This window comes from Drosophila mauritiana, chromosome 3L (assembly GCF_004382145.1).
Source record: "Drosophila mauritiana strain mau12 chromosome 3L, ASM438214v1, whole genome shotgun sequence".
Taxonomy (NCBI): domain Eukaryota; kingdom Metazoa; phylum Arthropoda; class Insecta; order Diptera; family Drosophilidae; genus Drosophila; species Drosophila mauritiana.
This window is the reverse complement of record NC_046669.1, coordinates 347056-373012: the sequence shown is the minus strand read 5'-3', so window position 1 is coordinate 373012 and position 25957 is coordinate 347056. Positions and strand designations below refer to the sequence as shown.

Here is a 25957-nt window from a genome sequence, read left to right as displayed (position 1 = left end):
TAATGGCCGCCATCTTGGCCCAAACGGAATGTGCAAATATGTCTATATAATCCGCAAGTGCTTGTGTCTCTGTGAGAGTGCGTGTGACCACATCAAATCAAAGATAAATAGCTGAAAAGCTATCGCCGAAAATAAATAGTCTCGCATTAGGGTGGGTCGAGTTCCGTGAGATCAATCGCAGGGGCGGAAAGAATTCTATCGGCATTACTTAATTTAATTAATTTGTTTAAAATTTAAATTCGGTACAAAATAAGCTATAAATTCCAAAAGTATTAACAGTTCAGAATTGAGTTTCAATTATTATATTACATTTTTAGAACGATACCTTATTGGTCAGGTTGGCAGACATGTTAATTGCTATCATTGCCATCCTAAAGATATATTATTGCAAAGCTTTCTTTCCTCACCTACGATTCCCGGGTCTATGAAAAGCGGACTCACCCTAATAAGCCTGCATATAGTCAGATATATATATAGATAGAGAGGAACCACCAGGAATGGAGCACCACGGCAGTGGGTTCGTGTCTTCGCCATGGGCCGCCGTTCTGGGCCACCACTCGATGGCCTCCGATGCCGGGTTCGCTGCTGCGGCTGCTGCGGCGCATGTCCAGAACCACTCAATGCACCATCCTATACACTCGCATCACCACCACCACTCGCACTCGCATCCACACCCACATCCGCACTCGCATCCGCACCACCATCCGCACCTGGGAACCGCCGGAGGGATGCCGATGGATCTGCATGTGCCGCAGGGATTCCCCTACTACAGGTAAATTAAACGAAACCAGAACCACTTCACGCTGCACCAATATATCCCTTTCATTCGCACACTCTATTGGTTTCTCTTTCGCTGGAGTTTGCATGCAAATTTTGGGGGCGTTGCCAATGGCGGAAAAGTGTCCACCTGATATCCAATGGGCTGAGGTGCGGAGATGCTGAGACAATTGATGGAACTGCCCACTACCAGTGGAAAATTATTCCACTTAAATTCATCCTATTTGGGGTGGATGTTAGGCAATAACTCGCTCATAACTGGGGTTTTGAGTAAAAAATGTTCACTTAAAGGAACTGAAAATGTACACCCTAATCAGTTTTTATTCGTATAAGAAACATGTTGAACAATCCTAAGTTGTTTTTAAATCGTAAACATGCTGAAATGTCCATTTTTGACCCCAGCATGTCTGACACCTTGTCACCTCATATCCACCACGAAGTATGTCCCGCCCAAAAGTAGCTTTCGCCAAAAAAAATTAAATGTCCGAAAAATTAAATTTTTTCAGTCATGAAGTGCAGGCAGAGCACTACAGAGGTGCCAACATCGATGAAACTCATAATTAAACTAATTGAATTTACGTGACAATAACACTTTCGACACTCACTGACCAGGCCACCGAAAAGCGAGCGATGAACGCCTCACGAAGTCGGGCGATTGTCACGAGATAAGTTGGGCAGCTCCCTCCATCTTTCACTTTTCCCACTCCCAGTACTCTGGGTCCCATAAGCCTCCTCCGTAATGCATGGTTATTTTCAATATCGAAAAATGAAATCGGCATCAAAGAACATTTCGCCGCAATAGCCATGAAGCAGAGGTGGCAATCCGGGCTCTGTCTTAAGCCGAGACCTCTTTTAGACATTCCCACAACAATATTGCAATGGCGATGTAATTCATGAACTCTGATTGGTGGCCCCGCCGAAAGAGTCGAGGTTGTAGTTAAGATTGAGGATTGAGACTCGAGGAGTTCCAGATGCAGGCACAGCAGCTTTGACTACCAGTGTCTGGGGTTTTGGGACTTGGGATGGCTAGAGATGGGCAAGATGGGCCACAGGGGCGACCTTCGATTTGTTAATCCGTAGCGAAACATTTAAAAAATATGCAAAGTTAGAAGGATATGGAGACATTATAGAAATCCGAAATAATTTATATTAAAAGTAGTACAGGAGGAAGTTCGTCATTCTTATCAATCTTATAGCTGCGCCCGGGGTCGTGAGTCTCGTGACTCACTTCCTTGCCTATCGGTAAGCTGCTCACGCACATCTCTAAGGCACACATAGGCCTCCCTGTTCCGGACTTAAGCTTCAACTGGGGGACTGCAACTTTAACTCCGACTCTGAACTCCCGACTCCGCCACTCCAACTTCTCGGCTCACACAATCAGCGTCTATCAGCATTTTTCAATTATATCGGAATAGCGTTATCCGTGGCTGGATCGCGTCAGAACGCATAATTACTATAATCACCTGAGTTATTACCTTGGCGAATATTGACGAAGACGCGAAGAGAGGGCCGCGAAGTAATATTAAAAGCACAACCAGCGCGGAGGGAAAAGGGTTCCCTGCTGAAATCTAAACTGTGATTGTTTCCCCTCGCCAACCAGCGATGGGCTGCCTCTGATGACTCTGCCTCAATTTCATTTTGGTCTTTTTCCCATTATTTTCATTTTATTTTTCACTTTTTTATTTTTGCTTATGCCTCAATTCGTTAAAGTTACATTACACTGGGAAAAATGGATGGCCACGGGGGAGGGGCCACGATAACTAAAAACGAGTGAGACAAAAAGAGTTTTGACCTAACTGGAAAATTGCTGGGACGTTTGTTTTTCATTACAGCCGACAACTTTGTTGCTTTGGCTATTGGAAGGGGAATTTCCAGGGGGATTGGGCGCCATCACGGGCGGCAAAGGGGGCTGAAAAACCCCAATACGGGCTAGGAGCACGAACCGCATTTTCATTGCACAAAGCGATCTCCACACACAATTTTCCATGGTCAGCAAAGAGGATTCGAGCTCTTTGCGGTTTTCGAGGCCAAGTCCCCCCTTTCAGCCATCGCCCCTCGATAGCCCCTCCGTATAGCTAAGACCCCATCCCAGACAACGGTAACACCGCAAAATGTGCAGTGAAAAACCATCATTTCAACAATTTATATTTCGAACGTGATTGGTGGACTCGGATACCCAGATAGCTCCCAGGGAGGGGATTTAGGGGGTTCCGGGATGGGGGTACCAGGGTTAGTAGCACTGCAAGACGGCCATTAAGAAATTGCTGTAAAGCATAAAGAGCAAAATGAAACCGAACAAAGAGCCAGGCAACAAAAAAGCAACAAAGCTCAGCGCGAGAAAATGAAATAAAATGCAGCAGATTATGATTGCGATTATGTTGGCTCCGTCCGGGGATTTGGCGGGGATATGGCGGGACAGACATATAAACTTGATGATGGGAATGAGCATAAGAGAAACGGCGAACAGGCATTAAAAGCGGGAGATCCAAGTGGCAACCTCGGCAAAGGGATTGGGAAACAAACGAAGAAAATTGGGGATATAAGTATTATTATAGTATTGTTATATTGCTAGTAAAACTTTGGTTTAAATTCAGGAGGTACTCCAAGAAACTTTAAGCCATTTTTATCAGAACGTTAAGACCAACACAATACTTTCCCTAATATTCCAATCAGAACGCGTCCTTATCAAAGCATCTGGCTACAAAGAAAGGCCGCAGATTCCAGTTCAATCAGTAGTTTCCATCAGAAGCCGATCCCTCCAATAAGGAGATGAAAATCCAGGGATCCGCAAAGGTGTTGCCCAGGCCCCACCCAAAATGCATTACGGGCTACACTTGTTCGATGGCTCAGTGGTTTGGAGGTTCCCAGGCGTCATCCTCGGTCCTCTCCGGCTGTCCAACGTCGCATTCAATTAAATTATGCAAATGAGGCGCAACACTTGAGCAGGACGAACTGTTCGAACCGAAATTGACTTTCAGCCGGTGGGTTCTGCTCCTCACCAGTCGATCCCCTTCAATTTCTCCCAACACTCCACCCACTCGCACCGCGGAAGATGCAACGGCAGCATCAAGTTGCAGGTTGAGGCAAATTACAACATCGCCTCCGGCTCTCAAGTGGCCAAAGATGCAGTCAATGTACTGGGAGAAATGATTTTTCGAGTCTTAAGCGAGTTAAGCGCCAGAGTCGATAAACAAACCTCAAACGAGAACCCTTCATTTTGAAGATCGATATGCAGAAGTCTTTTTGTAGTGACATTGTCTCCATTTCATTTCAAATTACAATTTCGGGGCCATAACTTTCCCTCAGTGCACTCAAGTATTATCTGGTGTAGATGGTTTTTCCTTGGTGAGTTGATGAGCTTGATGTTCACACAGCCGGCAGGCATAAAGCTATTACGCTCACACACACACTCACACTTAGTCGAGAGGGATGTCCTTGCTGCCGGCGAAACTCAAAGTGAGCCAACAATTTCATCAACGCCAAGACAAGTCGCTGTGGTTCCTCTTCTGGTAGCGCGAAAAATTAATTGAAATTCATGCCGTGTTACAATAACAATCATTAAACGGCACACACTCGTGTGTGAGTAAGGGCCACCCCCCGATTCCCCAATAAGTTATGCCCCCTCCTCCGACTTTCAGCAGCCTGCACACCCAGAGTGCAAAAGTACAAATCCCTGAGTGGAATATCAAACGCTGGATTAGCTCGATGATTAGTCTGCGATTCATAAATCGATGGCTTGCACATTAGACCAGCGACTATATAAAGACCATGTGTAGATAGTAGTACCCGATACGAAGATAGTCGGGGTTGATTGTACCTGAAGTACAGGGTATCGTATCGGGTATCGCCTTCTTTAAATTCCCTGTTTCCAGGCGATCAAATAGTCGAGATAAGGTTTCCAAGGGACCAACCCGAAAGTTCTTCAATAACCATCAACGAAAATCAAGTTAAGAGAACCAATTTAGAAACAGATCGAATAAAGAAGTACCCTAAAAACAAAATTTGTACCTTAACATGCAGACTACTTATCACATGTACATAACAATTTATAAGCTACTGTCTATTCATATTTTAAAATATTACTACCAATATTATTAACACACCCACCAAACACAACATTTCAAAACATCTTCGCGAATAAGAGTATCCTTAAAAAAGTTGTAGGCTGAGCTTTACGCTTCTTTTTTCGCAAAAACAAAAACTTTGCCAAACTTATAAATATGTATGAGAAGTTTTCGAAATTGTTGGAATCCCTGCCGACAACAATAACTACAGCAAGGTCGGTAAGAAGACAAGCTGGGATCGTTGCTGTCTTCGATCTGGCTGATGATGATGATGATGATCAGCAGAGGAAGGAGTCGAACTCGATCAGTTGAACAGCAGTTCGTCAGTTCGTCAGTCTGGGACTTCAAAAGGAGTCGGAAGGAGGCTGGAGCCGAGGGATCGGCAAAAGGCAATCATTGATCAGCGGAATTTAGAGCGAAAATTTCATATTAAGGCCAAGTGGAGAAACAGCAGAAAAAAACGAAACAAAATGTTCGTTGGAGAAGAAGCAACAAAGTTGGGTCAGAAAAAAAGAATAAGCCCTCAAATTTTTAAAAATATACTTAAGCAGAAATAAACGCCCCACAAGTCATGGGGATAATTTCAGAATACATTTCTGAATCCATGTATTATCAATTGTGAGTAACAATAACTCAAGCTTATAGAGCAATAAGGGCATTTAAATTATTATTTTTTTAAATTATATATGCCCCTAATTTTAAGATTAATAAGACTCGTCCATCTACGATTCGTTGTCAAGAGAATTGATTTTAACTCAATAGTTTTGTAGACATTCCTCGGGCGCACAGCACACTGAGCACTTCGCTTTTAATATAAATAATTGTCCATGACTACCGCAAATCGGAACACGGAGGAGACCCCAATCCAATCGCCGTGGCTGCGTCCAGGCCCAGGCCCAGGCCCACACTCCTCCATTACAGCGTCGTCTCTTTTGGGCACAATCAATAATGATAGATAGGCCACCGAGGGGTGGACGAGGGGATCGCGTGTCCGATCAGTGTCCAACCACAAATCGCTTTGGGGCCTTTGACAGCATCATTCAAAAAGTAAATACGATCTGTCGCCGCTTTAGAGCGGAGCATACAGGAGCTGAGTCTACAGTGGATCGGGTTTTGTAACGATCGTGATGAAATTCGCCAATCGAACAGCAGGAAGCTATCGGAGGCAATTCGGTGGTGACGGTGGGAAAATCCGCTCCATGGAGTTGGGCGTCTCAGGTGACCACGAGGGTATGATTATAAGTCGGTAGGAACTATGAAAAATATAGATATATTTTCAGTGGAAACGATGTAAATTAGCAACTGTATGCGTTAGAGCACAATAAATTATTCCATATTATCACCAATGGAATTCTGCGTAGATCTGCAATCAGTTCGCGACGACATCCTAAGGAATCGCTTTTTAAGTATGTACAAACATCGCACCCCAATCGTGGGGCGACTGTAATTGGAGGGCTTCGTAGGCTAGTTAAATGTGCAGATTACACACCTTATTATTATGAAATATGTTCCGTAATTATGGCCAAAAGGGGTGAGGGATGGACTGGGCTGGCCGGGAACAACCTCTTAATAGTCGGTTTGGCCAGCCCTTATGTAATTTCCACTGCCCAGTTCGGCAGCAGGGAAAAAGGCAAAAGGGCCCAGAAGAATAAAACCCTAGACCTCCTTATATTGACAGTCCTGGCGACAACGACGTCTGAACTTGAGCCCGTGAGCCCGTGCAGGGGGAAGACGGAGTGGAAAACACTGTCGAGACTCCGACTCTTGCTGGCTGCTGGCTCCTGTCTTCCTCATGCCAATTTATTTATGGTGCGGTACAAGTTTTTACGCACTCAAGTGCTCTGAGACTAATTGGGCACGAAACGCAATCAAAGTGACGACGACAACGATGTATTGGGCCGATCTTGCCCGCTACCCGTCCGCTCCTCGCTGCTCGCTGCTCCTGGATAACCGGGAGACACTCACTGGAATCGATGGTTGGCAGGCTAGCTGGCCGGCCGATCGATCGATGGATGGATGCCAGGACGGACAAAGTCCCCAGAAAAGCAAACCAACAATAAAGAGAAACAACACTCAGAAAAAAAACAATCGAAAATAAAACTTAACTTGGGGGTCCAATCCAATTTAGATTATATGCAATTTTTTGTGAAGTGTTAGTTGTCAAAACCTAAACTTATATGTAATCCTTACAAAATCCACTTTTAAACTTAATGGTCGATTTGAGGGATATTTTTTTAAGTAATTTCACCTGAGAGATCGATTCGATCACTTGAACTTTATATCTCCGCTGATGAGGCTTTGATTTGTGGCCCTCAGCCGGGGATCTCGGCCAGGAGAGGGGGGCGTCCAGAACCGGAGTCCGGCCAAATAGTTGGCCTATGTTCAACACAATTATCTGTTATTATCGAGCTTTATTCTGCTCTTTTTTCATTGCGCAGCAATGTTGACATCTCATTGCTGGAGGAGCCTTTTATGCCAACACTTAAAAATAGCAGCCGCAGGAGATGTTCGCCGGAGACGAACCCCCTCAGATGGCCCCTTCCGCGCTCCGCGGAGAATTCCTTGGCATTCCCCAGCGATCGTTGGGGGTGAACACGTGTCTCAGTGGATTGGTGGGCAGTGGGAGTCGCAGCAAAGGATCCCAGTAAAATTTTGACAAGAGCTGTGGACAACCGAGTGGAAGCCGCTAATAGATTAGGGATGATGTTGAGGAGGTTCTCTACATCTTCTAAATTATTTTTAAAGAAGGGATAAATAATAATAAATTTCGGTGAAAGTGATGAAACCAAAGTCCTGAATCACAAAGCTGGTGGTTTGCTCTAAGTTTGTTAGCAAAAGTAAAGGTATAATAGCTAGACTTTAAGCCCTCTCTCCACTGTCATTCATCGCCGGCTGGAACTATCACTTCCTTCCACGACTCCTCCCATAAAAGCTTGACCCGCAACTGATGAACTCAATCAAAGCGAAATTAAAGGAAGCCGGGAGAAAATCCGCGAAGCAAATTACAATTTTGATAATTGCCATGACTGCGACTCGAAATCATTTCGCTCCCCTGGCCGGCGCTCAGCCTGAACGGTTTCGATCGATCGATGGAGCGGCCCAACAGGCCGCCGAAAAACCACCGATCGAAGGGTCAGCAAATTTTGGGGAAGGAGCCGAGGGGACGGACGGATGGTGGAATAGGGTATACTTTTTGGGGGCAATGATTTACGAGCGCAGGAGGCTCGAGGTGGAGAACGAAGTGGGGAGAGAGTCGAGGGACAAATCAATAAATTTTAGATCGGTGCTTGCACTTGATTATAAAGTGGAAGCCAGCATATAATGTCCAGTTCTTGTATAATTTGGCCAGATTGCTGGTTCCTTATGCTCCGATTTTGCCAATCCACTTCCTGTTGACCTTGTGGTGCTGCCTTTTGTTAGATACTCGCTAATGCTAGAGATTCAATGTGATTGCTAGTATTAGGATGTCTGTGTTTAACAATCCCTAAAATCAATCTGGCAGACCCAATTAACCAGCCATTGAAGGTAGTTCAGGGTAAATATTATTCACTGCACTTCCTGTTAACCTTGTAGAGCCCAAAGCGGCATTTGTTCCTCTGAGATCCCCGCTAATTCTACGATCCCATCTCCATTGCAGATACCGCGAGGACGCACTGTGCTGGGGCGACAGGTGAGCGCAGCCAACAAGTGAGCCGAGACATTTATCGGCTAATTTAATTTATTTAGAAAATGCCACAGCTTTTTCCCGCCGTAACAGCTTCACGCTAATCGAATTCAACAGCCCGACTTAAATGTGCTTTTTGCTTTCTTTTCTTCGGCCCCTTCTTCTTGCAGAAAGTCCATGGAGGAGATCGGAGAGGCCCAGTCCTCGGTGAATGCGCGGTAAGTGTTAATGTTACCGTAAACGATTCAGTTTCCCCGATCCGCGGTCCCAGATCTGGAGATCCCAGCCCCTGACCATCCTCAGCGCCACTTGGCGGCGACTGCGCATCGCATTTGTTAGCATAAAATTATTGAATGCCGGAATGCCAGCGAAGTCGTCTTTTTCGCCGCCGTCTGCGTCCCGAGGTTCTCCATCTGGGCCTACTACACATCTCCCGATGTTAAGAAGTCGGCGCGACAGACGTCAAAGGCGCATCTATGAGATACCTGGTATCTGCGGCTTACAGCAGAAACCGTTGGCAGCTTTCAGGGTATCTAATGCCGGCCGGTTATCACTGATAGAGCGTTAGATTGGTTCAAATGAGAAAATCACATCATCATTAACCCATTCGTACTAAAAAAGTTGGTTAACAATAGCTAGAAATCGAAATTGGGAATCAGCGAAATGACTGATCCTAAACATCCCTGATCTCCACAAGACACAACTATTCTCAACATAGTTCCCCTGGCCTAATCTAGTGTACAGATAGTTCGGCTTGATACAGACGAGATTCCACTTGATGTGCGCTGTCTGCTCCGCGCTGACTTGTTGTCTTGTTCTCGTTTTGTTATGACATTTTACATTTTTAATGGGAATTCTCACATAAAAAGTACAAATATCGGACTAATTGGATTTATCTCGGGGCTGTCGCGCGTTGTCACACTCTTTTTCTTGGACTGCCGGAAGATCTGAGGCAGAAAGCCCCTGGAAGAACAGGGAAGCTTGGAGAAGTGATCGGAGGAGTTCTAGACAAGTTTCTAGTTCTCAGACCCGGGTCTGAGGACTCTGCACTCTGGGATCGAGCCTTGTAGCAATTAGCAGTTACCCAGCAGTGGCCGAGTCCCAATTCGTTCCCCAATCCGTTTCCAATGAATCGATCAACTGGAAAGCACAACGATAACAACACTCGGCCACAACAATGCAGCAATGAGGTAAAGTTGCATTGCTCAAATTGATTTCTGCAATTAATTGAACAACGCAAATGACAAACTGACAAAAACACAAGGCACAAAACCAAAGTGAAGCACATGAAAAGCCCGTAGCGAATTCCTCTCGCTTCAGGTCCGTCTTCCAGTCAGTCTTCCAGCCCCCTCCCCTGGTCTCAACCAACCTCGAGCCACGCGAAGAATGCACTTTGGCTCCCGAACACGCTTCCAGCTCGCGAGCAGAAAACCGGGGATTGGAGGACTCATCTTCAGAGGGTATTAAGGGCGTATTGGGCCAAGCGTCACAAGGGTCTTCAAGCCAATTAACTTAGTCGAGGTTAAAAAAGAAAACCACTCACCAATTGTTTTTCATCATCGCCGATTCAAATTTATATATAGTCAAAACTCAATCCAGTGAGGTAGTACTGAAAAGACACAAGAAAAGTGAAATATCGGATTATCATAAAGCCATCTATTGGTAAAGTAATTCTTCTGTATAATCCAGTCTTATAAATCGACAATATTATATTTTGTTCAACATTATTGTATGTATGCACTATAGGTAATGCTCATTCGATACCTTCTTTTTTGTTAAGTTTTTCGCTCTTTCACGGTCATGCACTGCCAACTGTAGTTTCTTTTGGTATTAAACTTTTTTTCGATCTGATATAGTAAATGGCATTGGTTATTTCTCCACATCCCGACCGAGTTTAGTAAGGTGCAAGAATATTAATTATTAATTCCGAGCACAACTGATCATTTTGTGTCGCCGCGGCTTCTCTCTCCTTCGCAAACATGCGAAATATTTATATAAGTACCAGAAAATTGAACGACAAGCTATAAAGCCGGAATTATACGGATGACAAGGGGGAGTACTGTTTTTCAGATTACTATTTTATCGGCTTTTGAGCTACTTTTACATTGATCAATCAATGGAGAAGCTAAAACATTGAATTAACTTTTAAGAGCTATTGAAAATAACGTACCATTATCTACATATGTACATATGTATATAAATCCGATGTAAGGCAATTTTAGGCACAGCGACAGAACTTCACAAGTAAAAAAGAAAGTAAGAAATGGCATCCACACAAAACACACACACAAAAAAAAAGTTATGGCCCCAGCTCCATTTGAAAAGAGGGGCTTCGAGATCTCGGAGAACATTTCATCGGAAGCACGCACAATTGCGATAAGAATCACGCTCCCGAACTGCACTACTCCGATTTCATGGACTTCGACCCTCACCCTCGCTCTCCGCCTCTCGTACTGATGTTTTATTGCTTAATTGTTGGTCTCTCCTGTGGTTTTGAGTTATAAACTCCGCTTATTGTTTTTCTTCCTTTTGTCACTGCTTTCGTTGTTTCGCTCTCTGTTGTGTTACACAATCGAGAAACAGTTAGGGCACAAAAAAATCTCCTCAGATCTGACAACAAGATAATGCATTTCTCCGGCTACTATTTTTTGGGCGGATTGCAGCATCAGTGACTAAAAACACTGATAAAAATTGGGTGGTAATGTGTTCGTTGATAATTAAAATATTTTAAATATATGTTACCTATTGATACCTATGGTACCTATTAATATTAAGTGAAATCCTTAACGGAATTACATGCCTGCCTATCAAATACTAAAAGATAGTATAACGTGCTGTAAACTCTCACCAATTTCCTCCGGGTGTATAAATTATTCTTCTGGAAATCATTTCGTCCAGCTATTTTATCACCTCGCGTCACTTTTACGGGGGCTTGCCCAGCCTACTGAAGGAGAAATGGTGACAGATCAGCGATCGCGGTTAGTTTATTGCTTCCTCTCTGGCTCCTTTCTCACTCATTTCTCGCTTATCTTATCGCCTCGATCACTTGCTCATCGATTGTTTTCCAGGCGCCGTTAATGGTTTTCTGGTTCTCGCTTTTGTGTTTGTTATTTTTGCATTATTGTGTTTCTTTGGATGTGGATTGCGTTTGGCCATCACGTTCCTATTTGAAATGGACGCCTCGTGTGTCCGAGTAAACGTGATGGATGCAAAAACTCGCCAGCTATTCTTTCCGTCTCTTTTGCGCTGACCGAGAACCCGTATTTTTACTTTTAACACAATTTCTGCTTGAAATGTACGTTTTTAATATAACATTAATTTACATACCTTCTATTTACGAGGTGATTTTGATATCTGTTTTGTTTTGTTTTCTAGCTTTATGTAAGCAACAATTATAATCCCCTAGTTTTGGGTTTTAAGAACAGGTTAAACTCTTTCTCCCAGGAACTTAAATCGTGATATTTTAAGCTCAGCCTATTAAAAGTATTAGATGTAGGTTGTTACTGTAGAGTTCCTGGGACGTGATGTGTGCGAGAGCAGGCCAGACGTGCGCCAGACACTTGAGCCTTAGTTCTGCCCCCGCTGGCCATCGCACTCTTTCATTCATAAAAGCGAGTTTTGGCTCCTGACTGGAATACAAGTGTTTTCGAAAAACCAAAGCAGAAAACGCAACTGAAACCGAAACCGAAATGAAAATTCATGTCCATGTTCCATCGACGCCCGCAACACGCACACGCACCTCAAAATGGCGAGGGGGTGGCTATAGGGGATTGGGGCACGGTGCTAAGGGGTTGAGGGGTTGAGGCGCCACCACACGCATCGTTGCACGTCCGTGGCCATTGTCCTCGGGCGACTGATGCCACACGCCGTCCACTCACCATCCACACACAATCCACGCACACGGAAAATATCGAACTTATTGAGCACGCTCTGAGAATTCAGATCAAAAGGTTTAAGGCTTTTGGACTAGGATAGGACGAATAAGAAATGTAATAACCACTAAAATCATTAAGTTAGTAACGCTAAGTTGCACAAAGAATCGTCTTCTGATAGCCTACAGATAATGTTGAATTGAGCATGTACCCTTTTGGACATGAACTATATTTCCTTCATGGTTCTAGTCCGCGAAGATATGTTCTAAAATCAATGATTTACGCTCTCATTTTTTGTTCAGTGTGCACGCACTGCCGATTTCCGACCTACAAAAGGAGGCTTCTTCCACTTGCCCCCGGATAATTTCAATGCCCCACGATGATGATGACCACGAAGATGATGATGGCCACGATGTCTGCCCGGTGTCTGGACGTGAACGTGAATGTGGATGTGGACGTGGACATGACCACAGGCCCGTTGGCCCCTTAACCCCCTGATGCCCCACATCCTGCCATTCATTCCGGAAGCGCGAACGCTTTCCACGTTCGATTTTTATGGCGAGCGCTGAATTCGAGTTCCTCATTCATTGTCTACTCTCGGCCACCTCTTCTTCTTCTCCCGGCCTGGACCTGAACCTGGACACCCCTAACCCCCTGGCGCCTGACCCAAACACTTGGCACGTTTCCTTTTTAAAATTCACAATTGCCGCCGCCGTAATTGTGTGAGAATTCGCTACGCCAACTTGTCTCCTCGCCATCTCACTCACTCTCTCCCCAGAAATCGATCACGTTTCGGTTTCTACACATGTTCCAGTTACGTTACGCTTACGTAATGTTTATACTACTCCCGGGGGTGGGGGCTCTATGGTCTCGATGGGGGCATCAAAATTGCCTGTGGTTAAGGCCAAGAAAACGACTTTGCTATGGTTTTTGGATACTTGTGATGAAACTGCCAGCGAATCGAGCAACCGATAACTGGTAACATTCTTACGCTGATGACAGCTTGCATATTGGAAAAATGTTTGAAATTATGGCAAGAACAACGGAAGGCGAAACATCTTTAGAATTACGACAAAAGGAACAAGATTTAATTTGGAACTACCGTGATTTGTGCCTGATTAAAAAGTCACAATTCACTATGATACAAATTAAATATTATACACTAGAACCATCCTTTCTATTTGTTTTCAAAGTAAGCAACCAAATGGTGACCCCCACCTTGACGATTGAACCTTCCTTCCTTGGAAATTAAGAGGATGTTACCTTCTTCCACGGACTCCTTATAGGGCATAGTGTGAGCGTGGTGGGGGAGTATTGTACAAATAGGCACATAAAAGAGACAGCTTCTGTCTGTGCGAGCTCGGAATAACAAATCACCCCCCTCCCCGGACTACCTGTGCGCCCCCGCCACGCCCCTATAAAACACTATATTCTGGGGCCCCATAGTTCAAGGGTTCGCGTTCATTCCGCAGGATATATCCCTCCATCCATAGGCTTTAGCTTCTCAGCTTACCATTGGCATTTCGGTCACATACACAAACACACATAAAAAGGCGAGCTAGCAACAACACCCACGCAGCGGGTGAGTGCGAGCGAGAGGCCCACGAATTCCCAAATGTGTAAAGAAGTAAACTAATTGCTGCGCGTGCTGCAGCGCCAAACAAAAGCACTCTCTCTCTCTCTCTCTCCCACTCTCCCTACATTGTGAAGTATATAAACGCAGCGCGTTGGGCTACGTGCGTGTGTGTGAGCGAGATGGCGTTAGGGCAAACCCGTTTGCCAACAGGCACGTACATCCAGCCATCTCTCTCTGGCCGCTCTTGCTGTCCCGCTCGCTCTACCGTCACGGATGCGGCTCATTTGGTATGCGCACTATGTCGATTCCGATTCGACGCCGCGTCACGTCCCGCCCATTTGCACGCACACACACCCGCCCCCTGTGTGTGTGCTTGTGTATGTGCGCGGAAGGAGTGTGTGTGTGCAGAGAGCGTGAGGCTGCTTAAAATGCTACTGGCGCTGCTCGCACATGACTCTGCCGGCGGTCAGGTGCTGCTCACCCACACAGCTACAAAGGCACCCGCACACAAACATACCCTGGAGCAGTAAGGTGGCTCAATATCATTGTTGAGCTCCCCACCGTTTTTAGAAAGCTAAATACACAACTTTTTTTATTTAAGAGATCTAAAAATGTATAAACTAATTACGATTGCCTTGTGAGGACGACAAAATTAAAGTGCTCCTTAATTGAGCTCGTTTATATAGTCATTAGCGAAATCATATTTAGTACCTTTAAATTTCTTAAAACAATAAATAGTAAAATGTCTTAGTACGTTTCAATAAAATGTGCACCAAAAAGTGTAAAAAACTGTTATCCTTGTTTTTGAGTTACCCTAATGCCTGCTGGCACTTGGCGCCGTTGCTTCGCTTTTTGCTTACAGAGTCACCCCCAAATTTCGGGTGTGCCCTCTCGCTCGCGGGCCATCCCTCTCTCGCTCTTGCGCGCGCTCTGCCACCGACTGATTGTTGTTGGGCTTCTCTCTCTGCCTTTTTGCCCTGCTTTGGTTTTGTTCGGTGACGTGAACGTGACTCTGGATTATTCTGCACGTACTCGTCGTCAGCGACGGACGTACCGCATACCGTACTCCGTGCACCGTACTCCGTACTCGTGCTCACAATACTCCGTAGGCGTACTCCGTACATCGTATTCCGTATTCCGTTGTCAGCGTCATCAGCTGCAGTTTCACGTACGCAGCCCGGCCGTGCAAGTGTGTCCGTATATCCGTAGGGCCATCTATTTCGCTCACCCCCCTTTCGAAGCGAAGGCAGTGCGTGTCCGTAATTGGCAGGTCTCATTCCGCAGAACGCAGGGCGACGAACGTAGCCCGTAGCCGTAGCCCGTTACCCGTAACCAGTAACCCGGAGACGTGCCAAGTGCCGGAGATAAATTAACTGGACGCGAACGCGCCTCATTTGAATGCCAATCGATTGACGGCTAGTTTGCCGATCCCGATCCGTAGTGCGTGACCCGTACATCGCTGGCCGGATTGCAGGATATCTAAGGACACGTACCACACGTGCGTGTGTGATTACGTTTGTGTGACGCGGAAAACAAAAGGATGCGGCCTTCAAATCGAATGCCACGCCCCCTCGAATCCGTGCCCCAAGTCAAGTGCAATAACAAGTGATAGAGTGCCAGAAAGTAGTTGAAAACTTCCTGAGATCATCAGGCTTCCAATAAGAAAAAAGCATCGAGCATCGCTATGTTGCCGTACCAGGCAGCCGTGGCCATGGACTACGCCGGATACCAGAGACAGCCCACGCCCGGACATCCCGGAAGCCACATGGCCACCATGGGATCCCTGGGCATGCCCGCGGTGCCCTTCACCCACAGCTGGATGGTGCCCACGCAGGACCTCTGCGCCATGCCGCCCTACAACAAAATGACCGGACACCAGCAACCGCCAGGTGCCGGAATGCACGTCCAGCAACAGCCCCTCGAGCCCGGGTTAGTAGTCCATGAACTGGCGAAGAAACTCAAGTTTTGAAGTAAAAACAAGAAAGGAACACCCGCAATTCTGCACATAATAATTATTTTTTAGTTTCACAATTAGGGATGTTTATATACTGGCAATTAACAAAGTTGTTGTTGAGTTGAGTTCCTTTAGTTCTCGTTAATAAACAATATTCGGTATGTCGATAGGAACTGACACAATAAATGTATCTCAATTCAAAAATGATGTTTTCATTAGGTTTTCATTAGTGATTCTAGAGAGGAATAAACGATGATATAGGATCGGAATCGCTTTCCCAAGTTTTAAGGTTACACATTAACAAATAGAACATTGAAACTATCCTCCACATTTTTCTTCAAACAAACTCATACAAGTTTACATTAAAAAAAATAATTTCCATTTACTCAAAATTGGTAGCAAGCATTGTTTCAACGCAGGATTTGGATTTCAGAAAACACAAGAGAATATTAACTAAGTTTATCGTAGGTCACTCGCAAATCTGTGCTAGCCCAAACTGAAAACCTTGCCTCAACTGCAAACATTTTGAGGGCTCTTAAATTTATTTTAATGCGCTCATCACAGGCTTGAAGCTTCGTTTTTGTAGCTTTATTTGAGCCGCGCGCGGCTTCTGGCTCTCAAAAGACAAGCAAACGTCGGCTTGGGTTTAAGCCCGAATCTGAATCTCGGAGTCCCGTCTTCGGCACCGACTTGGAGATTCGTATCTCAGCCGAAAGCGTCGTCGTCTTGGCCATAAAAATATTTTGATAATTAAAAAGAAACCCAGACTGTCAGTTTGCCACGGGCCAAGCCAGTTTTCCCCTCAGCCACTTGCTTTTTGTTTAAGCGTAAGCATCCAAGAAAAACGGACAGCGCACATCAACAACAACGATTTTAATTAGTTGTGTTGAAATTACGTTTAGTGAGATGTCAGTACCTGCGGTACATGCCGTTAATGTTTTCCTAATAAAATCGTCTGGTTCAAAAAACCCATACTACGAGAAACTGAACCCGAAACAGTTTTCGCCTCCCAGAGCGGATGAAAATTCAATTTTGGGACAGAAAAAACATTAATCTTGGCCTCGTCAATATCGAAATGCCATTCAAATGAGCCACTACTGAGGGGTGATGATGTGCAGTCGGGATCCGGAGGTGTTGCCTTGACAAATGATGTGCGGTCTGGATTTAATTTCGCGCGAAATTCGCCACTGTCTAACATGCGAAAAAATCGCCTGTCATTAGCAAAAATTGGCAAATCGAGCCAATTGCAGTCTCGCCAAGGATGAGTTTTCAACTTCGTTCCTTAAGTATTACTGCCTCAAAAAATGTACCTTTGCTGGACATGCTTTCTTTTTTTCCAGATTCTTTTCTTTCTCTCAATCTGCGCAACAATCCTTTAGAGCAAATTCCTTCACTTGATTGAGCTTGTTGTGCCAATATTTTTATAGAGTCCCCAGATGCAATTCGATTAGCGGCTTAATGCGGGAATTACGGGATACGGAGAGTGTAAGCGGCTTACTGCGGTCAGAAAGGGCGGGGAAAGTCATCCAGTTTCCTTGTCAACCTTTCTTTATCCTGGGCTTCGAACAACAGAACAGAACAGAAGGATAAAGGATAAGAAGTGTGGCCCGGGGCCTTTGTGAAGGTATAAATGCCCCTGAGTACCGTTATTGCTTTATCAGTCCCGTGGCCCTTTGTGAGAATTTCCTTGAGATATGGTCAGGACTCAGCGGGAAAGTCCTTCGGCCGTCATTATGTAATCGCAATTCAAGAAAAACTGCAAATGAATTATCTTCTACATCTGAAAACTGTTCACCGAAACAATTCAACAATTTATTTCCATTCCACAATCAGTGTTATACAATGTAAAAAGTTGTGACTGTTAATTTATAAAGTGCCCTTAGGAAGGTGGTATGCTCTGCTCAAGCTGTGTAGCGCACAATGATTTCACTGCAGGTCAAAACAGCACTGCCAACATTAAGAGCAACAACAAAGCAGTTGTCAACAAACTTAAATTATGAAGGCCTGTAGCCAAGTTTTCTGACGAAGATGCTCAGAGAGATGGCCGCCTGCAGATAGCGGAACCGCAGAAGGTTGCGCAGATCCATATCCACCAGCCCCGAACGACAAACGGCGGCAGTCTTTATAGAGATTCCGCTGCAAGTTTAGTGAATGAAAAGTTGCATTTAGGGGAAGTAAGAAAACTGAGATGGGATCGTACGCTGGCGGCGTTTTCACAGAGATTCGAAGATGTGCGGGGAAATAATAATGAAAATATCAAGAATGCCTCGAAGACTCTCTGGGAAAACTCGTAAACGATGGGGCTTTGGGAAATCTTGCAACAAATGGGCTGCCATTTATCCAGCTACAAACTGTCTGGCAAACTATTGTCCTATTCGAAGTCCCAACCTGAACCCAAACCTCCACCCGCTGGATGGCTGACAAATGTCGGGCAATTAGTTTGGCCTGACACCATTCCATCACAAAGCCATGGGTTGGCCAAACAAATGGCCGAAGACGCGGTGCTGACAGGTGCGAAAGGTGTGCAGAGTCGTCTTGTGGACTGATCCTCTAGTCGTTCGTCAGTGTCTACTTATGTTTACTGATTGATTTGCCTTTTCCTTTACTATTGAGTAAATATCTCACGGGTGCATCTTTTTCGTTGACTTTGCAGCATCCTGGAGCTGCGCAAGGAGAAGTCGAGGGACGCGGCAAGATCGCGGCGCGGAAAGGAGAACTACGAGTTCTACGAGCTGGCCAAGATGCTCCCTCTGCCGGCAGCCATCACCAGCCAGCTGGACAAGGCCTCGATCATAAGACTGACCATCAGCTACCTGAAGCTGAGGGATTTCTCCGGACACGGCGATCCGCCATGGACTCGGGAAGCCTCTAGCAGCAGTAAGCTAAAAAGTAAGTAACACAATATTAAATCTATGAAATAATCGCCAAATAAAGTCCCGAGATTTGAGCTAAGCACCAATAAGACTGTTCTTAGGGGACTTTATTCTCCATACCTCAGTCAATGATTCAACATAATTTCAAGAACAGTCATTTCCATATCGATGCCATTGAAAGCCAATCAATCACTTCAATGGGGCCTTCTGAAATTCCACAAACTGTCACAGTGACACACGCCGGTTACCCCTTGCCTTTGCCCACGGAATGGAGACCAAAATGGTCGCGCATGCGCAGCAAATAAAAATAAACTGCGCCTAATAACGATATTTTATGCAAATCCGGCAAAAGCCCAAAACGACAAAGTCAACGAATACATTCGCTTTATTTCGGGCCAAGCTCTTACCAAGCTGAATTTTCTGTAGGTGCCTACGAGCATATTTTCTGTCATAGACAACCAACCCGGCAAAAAACGAACAGTTTTGATTTCACTGAAGGCAAACAATGCTGCCCGCTCCTCACGAAATGTGGGCAAATGAGTTTCCTGCTTTCGGTTTTAATTACCGCTTCCTCCATCTCTTTCTGGCCAATAACGATCGCAAATGGCCGACAATATGGCGGATGTCTTGCGTCAAATGCAAATGATCAAGCGGAAATTTCTCTGCGATTGGTCACACATAGATATTGAAAGTGACCGAAGTAATGAATCAATATTAACCATTTTAAGCTACGGCCGAATATCTTTTACAAATTCCAACATCTAAGTGTGCAACTCATCTCTATTTACTAAATATATTCACTTAAATTTCCGAGTCCGTCGACACTTAGCCTCGCATTAAAGCTTAACATTGATAGCAGTACTAGCACTCGAGGGGAAATTTCTCAACTTCTGAGCAGCAGAGTTATTGTCCGCAGTTCCAAGCCACTATATCTACCTTGTTGTATCCATCCATACCTATCCACCGAGCCATTCCTCAGTGAGCCACGTCATGCTCCGGCGACGTTGACAATGCATTGTCACGTCAAGTGAAAAAGGCATTCCACGACGACAGCCCACGACTTCTTTGCCAGGTCTCAGTTCAGACAGTATTCAAAAGCTGCCAACTGGCAACGGTCGAGTGCACTCACAGAAAATTGTATGGGTTTTGAATATTTCAAAGCATTCAAAATTCTAGTTTTATGTTGCAAATATGTAACACTGGTGAATTAGAATATGTAATAGTGCCTAAGGCCATTTTAAATTGGTATATCCCTATTGAATGACATCAATTAAACCATCATATCATTTGGCTGAATTGAATTCTTTCTGTGTGCCCAGACAACTGGCAAAGGGGCGGAGTGGGAAAAGCAGAGCCAAAAGGCGAGGGCCATCGAGAAGCGAAAAAGGTAGTCAAGGCACTAAAAAATAATCCAAAATCAATGGGGCGTTATGTATGGATGGCTGTGGAGTGGCCGTAACGCCTTCATCCATTCAATTGGATTATTATGCGAAACTAAACCCAGAAAGTAGTAGAGAAACCGGGGAAGGAGCTGTATACTATGTGCTGGGAGTATGAGGAGCAACAAGCTGCGGGGCAATAAAAAGCACTTCAATTTGACCCACAGCCGCAAAAAATGGCAGAGGGAATATTTTCGGCGGGCGCAGTTCTTGCTTCTCGGGCGGGTGGTGCTCGAAGGTCATTAAGGCACGCCTTCAGCCACATATGGCCATGTCCGAGCGGAAGCGGAAACTGTTTGCCAACTTAGCGCGTCCAGTACTCGAAATCGCTGGGGATTTGAGGGGCAGGAATAAAGGGCGATTTGCACTTGTGCGAATTATGACTTGGCCGGTCGGTGGGTCGTCCATAATCGTAAAATTCTATAATTGAATTAAATAAATAAGCTTTGCAGGGACTCAGCTGAGAAAATATTGAATGGCCGAACCCATATTTATGACGCCCTGCGGTTGTTGTTCTTGTCTTTTCTGTGGGGCAGGGGTGCATCGTTTATGAGTTGGGTCAACCATAACGCAGGGGGTCCCGAAACACATGCGGTCCTCCATGTCATTATATTACTATCTATTATTATTTAATATAAACCATTCTCAAATAATAAGTGTTATATCCTAAGAAGCGCATTTGCATACTTTCTAACCACTGACACTCCGTTTTCCCTACTCTTTCTCCGCAGGTGCCGCCATTCGTCGCAGCCCCGCTGTCGATTTGTTCGAGCAACATCAGGGCACCCACATATTACAGGTGAGATATGGTAGCGAAAGAGACGGCAGTAGGCCCGACGAAGGGGAGCGCGATAGCCCGCAGCCATCTTGTGCATATGATTAAATTTACACCAAAAAAAACATGGCTTTTCGATATAAAGAGCTGGTATAGGAAAAAACTAAGCGCCACATTTTGGTTTTGTTTCATTATAAACTAATCTCCTTTCACTTAATACCCGTTAAATAAAATATTTCCCCTATGAATTCATTTTCTGCAGTCGCTGGATGGTTTCGCCCTAGCTGTGGCGGCAGACGGACGCTTTCTGTATATTTCCGAGACGGTGTCCATCTATTTGGGCCTGTCACAGGTGGAGATGACGGGCAGCAGCATCTTCGACTACATCCACCAGGCGGATCACTCGGAGATCGCCGAGCAGCTGGGCCTGAGCCTAACAAGCGGCGGTGGCGGTGGCGGTGGAAGCTCGAGCAGCGGCGGAGGAGGCGGCGGAGCGGGAGGTGGTATGGCCTCCCCCACTTCCGGAGCCTCCGACGATGGAAGCGGCACACACGGTACGAACAATCCCGACGGTGAGTCAAGTCCGAGTTGTCGAAGGACCAGGTGGGGGAATGAATCCCTGGTGCGGGGTGGGATCCGAATGGATGCAACGATTTCAATGACATGCCAAGAGATGATAGGGTCTGCTGATGAAGAAATCCTCACAAGTGAATACACAATTTAATCCGAAAACCTTTTTACTCCTACAGTTGCGGCCTCCATGACCCAAGCTTCGACCAGCGGCTACAAGGGATACGATCGAAGCTTCTGTGTCCGTATGAAGTCCACGCTGACTAAGCGCGGCTGTCACTTCAAATCCTCAGGCTATCGGGTGAGTGTCCGCTCTTTGTTCCTCCTATCCTTGAGAGAAACTATCCTTCCTTTGATTTTTCTTAAGTTGTGTGCTCTTTTTATTTGTGTTCGCTCTTGTAGTCACATTTCTAACCGAATAGTTTTGGGATTATGAATTGTGTTTTGTTTTTGGTTTTAATTAATTTTTTCGTTGGCCCTAGGAGTTATTTCTAATGTAAGACTTCCGAGTAACAGTAAGACTAACCCACAGAAAAAGTTTTCGGTTGTGTTGTGTAACCTGCAATACCGCATTTTGTATTACGTATTACCATCCCATCCACTGCTTATCTACAGGCCAGCGATGCAACGAGCAATTGCAACAACGGTAACAATGCTAGTAACAATGCTAAAAACGTTAAGAATCCGGGCTCAAACTATTCGGTACGTATCAATTGAAATCAGTACGTTTGTATGCTAAAATGCAAGGCAAAATCAAAAACCTACTCAAAATTCTTTACTGAGGAATTCGCTTTTTAAGTTCTTCTTACTATTTCGGCCATAATTTTTGTGTTTGCTAAAGAGAAAAAACAAGGCAAAGCCACTGACTGATTTTAGATTGATCAGTATCGAATAAATAGTGCGGAGCTGCTTCAATCATCAACCAATGAATCAATCAATCGATCGTTTCACCATCGGAGTATTCATCACATGCTGTACAACATTCTTCAGTTTTGTCTATCATAAATATCATAATATTACACGCAATATCTGTTTATTATCAATAAGTTTATACTAAGAGTGAGGCATTTAAGCAGAAGACTTACAAACCAAACTTTTAAAGAAGACGAAAACCAATTTAGATAAATATATACTATTTTATATTTAGGAGTCCCTCTCAAGCAATATTATCTCTGGAATCCAGTTCCTAGTTTCCTTCCAACCACATCGAATACACAGTTTTTAAGCACTTGAATGGAGCACTTGCTCCAAAAATAGCATCCTCCACTAACCAGGTCCTGGCTTCACTTGGAACCTTTGCAGGTGGTTTTGCTGTTGTGCAAGCTGCGTCCCCAGTACACATTTTCCCACAGTCGCAAATCGCAACCTCCACTCCTCGGAATGGTTGCCCTGGCCATCGCGCTGCCTCCGCCATCGGTGCACGAGATCCGGCTTGAGTGTGACATGTTCGTCACCAGGGTGAACTTTGACCTGCGAGTAGCCCACTGCGAACCAAGGTAAGCTACTCTGCACTAACCCACTTATCGGTTCAAAGCTAATGGGACAATTTTCCAACCTAGGGTATCCGATCTGCTGGACTACTCCCCGGAGGACCTGGTTAACAAGAGCTTGTACTCACTGTGTCACGCCGAGGATGCCAACCGCCTGCGGAAGAGCCACTCAGACCGTAAGTATTCAAGACATCACATACGTGTACATATATATCCCTATCAGAAAAGTATATATGTTAAAATCTGACCCTGAAAAACGAATGACAATTCTTCTCATCTCATCTTTAGTGATCGAGAAGGGTCAGGTGCTGACCGGATACTACCGACTGATGAACAAGAGTGGAGGCTACACGTGGCTCCAGACCTGTGCCACCGTCGTCTGCAGCACAAAGAACGCCGATGAGCAGAACATCATCTGCGTGAACTATGTGATCAGGTGGGTTGTAGGGCAAGCAATTACAAAAGTAAAATCCACTAAAAACCTCTTTAACCATCAGCAACCGGGAGAACGAGAACATGATACTGGATTGCTGCCAACTGGAACCCAGTCCGGATAGCATTAAGCACGAGGAGGGACTGGGCAACGACAAAAGCAGCGGGTCGCCAGGAGGAGATGCCAGTGGCGAAGGCAACTCGCACCTGAGTGCCGGAGACATGAAGCTCAACTCACCGAAAACCGATTCCGAGAGCCATTCCCACCGCGGCAGGGGTCGCAGCGCAGCCGCCTCGCATGGAAGTTCCCTGAACAGCCTCACCATGATCAAGGATAGCCCCACTCCGCTGGGTGTGGAGATCGATTCGGGAGTACTGCCCACCACAGTGGCCACTCCAGTGCCGGCAGCCACTCCACCAGTGCAGTCCACTAAGCGAAAGCGAAAAACCAAGGCGTCGCAGCACGCGGAGGACCAGGGTCAAGAGCAGGCAATCTCCGAGCAGCCTCTGCCCAAACTACCGACAATGGAGCAACGCGATCAGCAGCCACGCAGCCGCTTACCCTCGATTGTGGATGAGCAGCCCTCGTCCGCGGCCGACTCCGCGGTCAAGGATCTGGAGCAGGCCATGTCCAAGCATCTGCCCTCGCCAGCGGCGGTGGTATCGGTGGCCCCGCCCAATACGGACTTCAGTGCCGACTCTCTGCTCAAGCAGCAGCAACAACAACAGCAGCTGGATCCCAACGAGAAAAGCAGCACCATTCAATGGATAGGCACTCCCTACCAACAGCCCCCGGCGCCCATGCCAGCTACCGCCCTTCTCCGGCAGTTATACGCCAATCGGGAGAGTGTGATCCGGGCGACGGCTAGGCAGACACCAACTGGAGTCGGCCCTGGAGTTTTCTACGGCGATCAGCAAACAGGTCCGCTGCCCACTCCGCCGGGCAGTGAGTCGTCCTACGAGAACCAATACCTGCAGCTGCACTCCGCCGCTTCCGGTGGACATCCTGGCGGCCAGAAGACCTCCGCTGATGCCTTCACCAACCTGGTGTCAACCTACGGCGGCTACCACAGCTCCATTGACTATCACAACGCCATGACCCCGCCCAGTTCAGTGTCTCCCCGCGACTCGAATCAGCCAGGTAAGGCGGCTCCAGTCCTGGCCTCCAACGGAGGATACGACTATGCCCCCGATCCACTCCGAGGACAGTACGCCACTTCAACCGGAGATGTGGTGCCCGCCACGCTGCCTCTGAAGCCCCAGGCATCCTATACAGCCACAATGCATCCTTCGGGCAGCACAACCACCGAGGGTGGAGTTACCTACAGTAATCTCGACCAGCCGCAGTACTTCGCTCCGCATTCGAGCTTCCACCTTTACCACAAGGGCAGCCCGGCCAGCGGCTGGTACTCCACGCCCTCCTAGGTGGTAGACGACCAGGGGCAGGTCCCGCCATCCTGTCAGGACCAGTACCACCACCACCACCATCATCAAGACGGATCAGCGGGATCCAGTGCAAACCAGGCGGGCGAACGATGGGACTTTGTGGGTGCGCTGGGCAAGGTGGCCAGGATGTTTTTCAGCGCCAGAAAGGGTAATCCTGGATAGAGGGGCCATGTCTTAGGGGACTGAAGGATGTTTCGAAAACCACAAAAAGATTTTAATGGAATCTTTTGATGAATTCTTTGATAACGTTAATATCGGTTTTCCTAAAAGCATTTAGGCGAAACCTAATTTCCTCCTCCAGATCCTATAATGAACATTCCCTGTCAGCAATCCGTAAAAGTTAGACTAGACTTAGGCCAAACTAAAGCGTTAAAGAAAACATTCAATGTTGTTAAATAATTCTTAAGTATGTAAATTATGAAACACACTCTGAGACCCAATGAAATTATAGGAAAAATACTCAAGACGCAATGAATTAAAACGAAAACTAACAAATTGTAAGGCTAATCTTAATTAAAGTTAATGATAAAGTAAGACTTGCATAGAGTGCCAAGGAATAGGAAAAAAAAGGAACAAAACACGGAAACACGGCTTAATCTAAACCCCCGCCCAACCAATTGTTATTAATTATTTAAATCAATTGTAATTTTACCAACACATAAACACGCATACATAAGATAAGCTCAATATGATATGTACACATTAATATATATTTAAACATTTTTACAACATATCAAATGCTTCCTCCTTTAGGCTTAGGATTACCTTTAAACGACACTCGCTCTAGGATATTGATTACGATTCGATTCCCGGGAAATCGACTCGATTATTACCTCTAAGAGTTCAGCTAACGTTTGTCTATTTCCGTTTCCTCCCAATTGTATATTTAATGAAACCTTCTAATAAAATCTAGTTAAAAATACAAAAAAAAAATGCCAAGGCAAGAAAAGCTAAAAAGTGTAATTAAATTTTGTATAAACGCAAAGAAAGTTTCTCCCATTAAAGGCTTAAAATATTAAATATGG

The 25957-nt window shown here is 45.5% G+C and overlaps 1 protein-coding gene across 7 annotated transcripts; it reads left to right on the top strand.

Moving 5' to 3' along the window:
- Positions 1-431: 431 nt before the first annotated feature.
- On the top strand, positions 432-25933 carry LOC117139610 (protein trachealess). 7 transcript variants are annotated; one of them, XM_033302050.1, is made up of 12 exons: positions 432-772; positions 8479-8511; positions 8676-8723; positions 18561-18796; positions 20951-21018; positions 21257-21548; positions 21744-21865; positions 22180-22266; positions 22867-23060; positions 23124-23230; positions 23343-23490; positions 23552-25933. In XM_033302050.1, the coding sequence occupies exons 1-12, from the start codon at positions 498-500 to the stop codon at positions 24909-24911; spliced, it is 2970 nt and encodes a 989-aa protein (XP_033157941.1). In that variant the 5' UTR covers positions 432-497; the 3' UTR covers positions 24912-25933. The 7 variants fall into 7 exon arrangements, with proteins under 7 accessions (XP_033157941.1, XP_033157940.1, XP_033157942.1 ...); XM_033302049.1 differs by having other exon boundaries at positions 21257-21566; XM_033302051.1 differs by lacking the exon at positions 22180-22266 and having other exon boundaries at positions 436-772; positions 21257-21566.
- The last annotated feature ends 24 nt before the right edge of the window (positions 25934-25957 follow it).

Bases quoted from the DNA above. Each gene is read 5' to 3' on its own strand.
- LOC117139610 (XM_033302049.1), top strand. From the start codon at position 498: ATGGAGCACCACGGCAGTGGGTTCGTGTCTTCGCCATGGGCCGCCGTT. The intron at 8,724-18,560 runs GTAAGTGTTAAT...TTGACTTTGCAG, and splicing joins CAGTCCTCGGTGAATGCGCG to CATCCTGGAGCTGCGCAAGG. The intron at 23,491-23,551 runs GTGGGTTGTAGG...TTTAACCATCAG, and splicing joins TGCGTGAACTATGTGATCAG to CAACCGGGAGAACGAGAACA.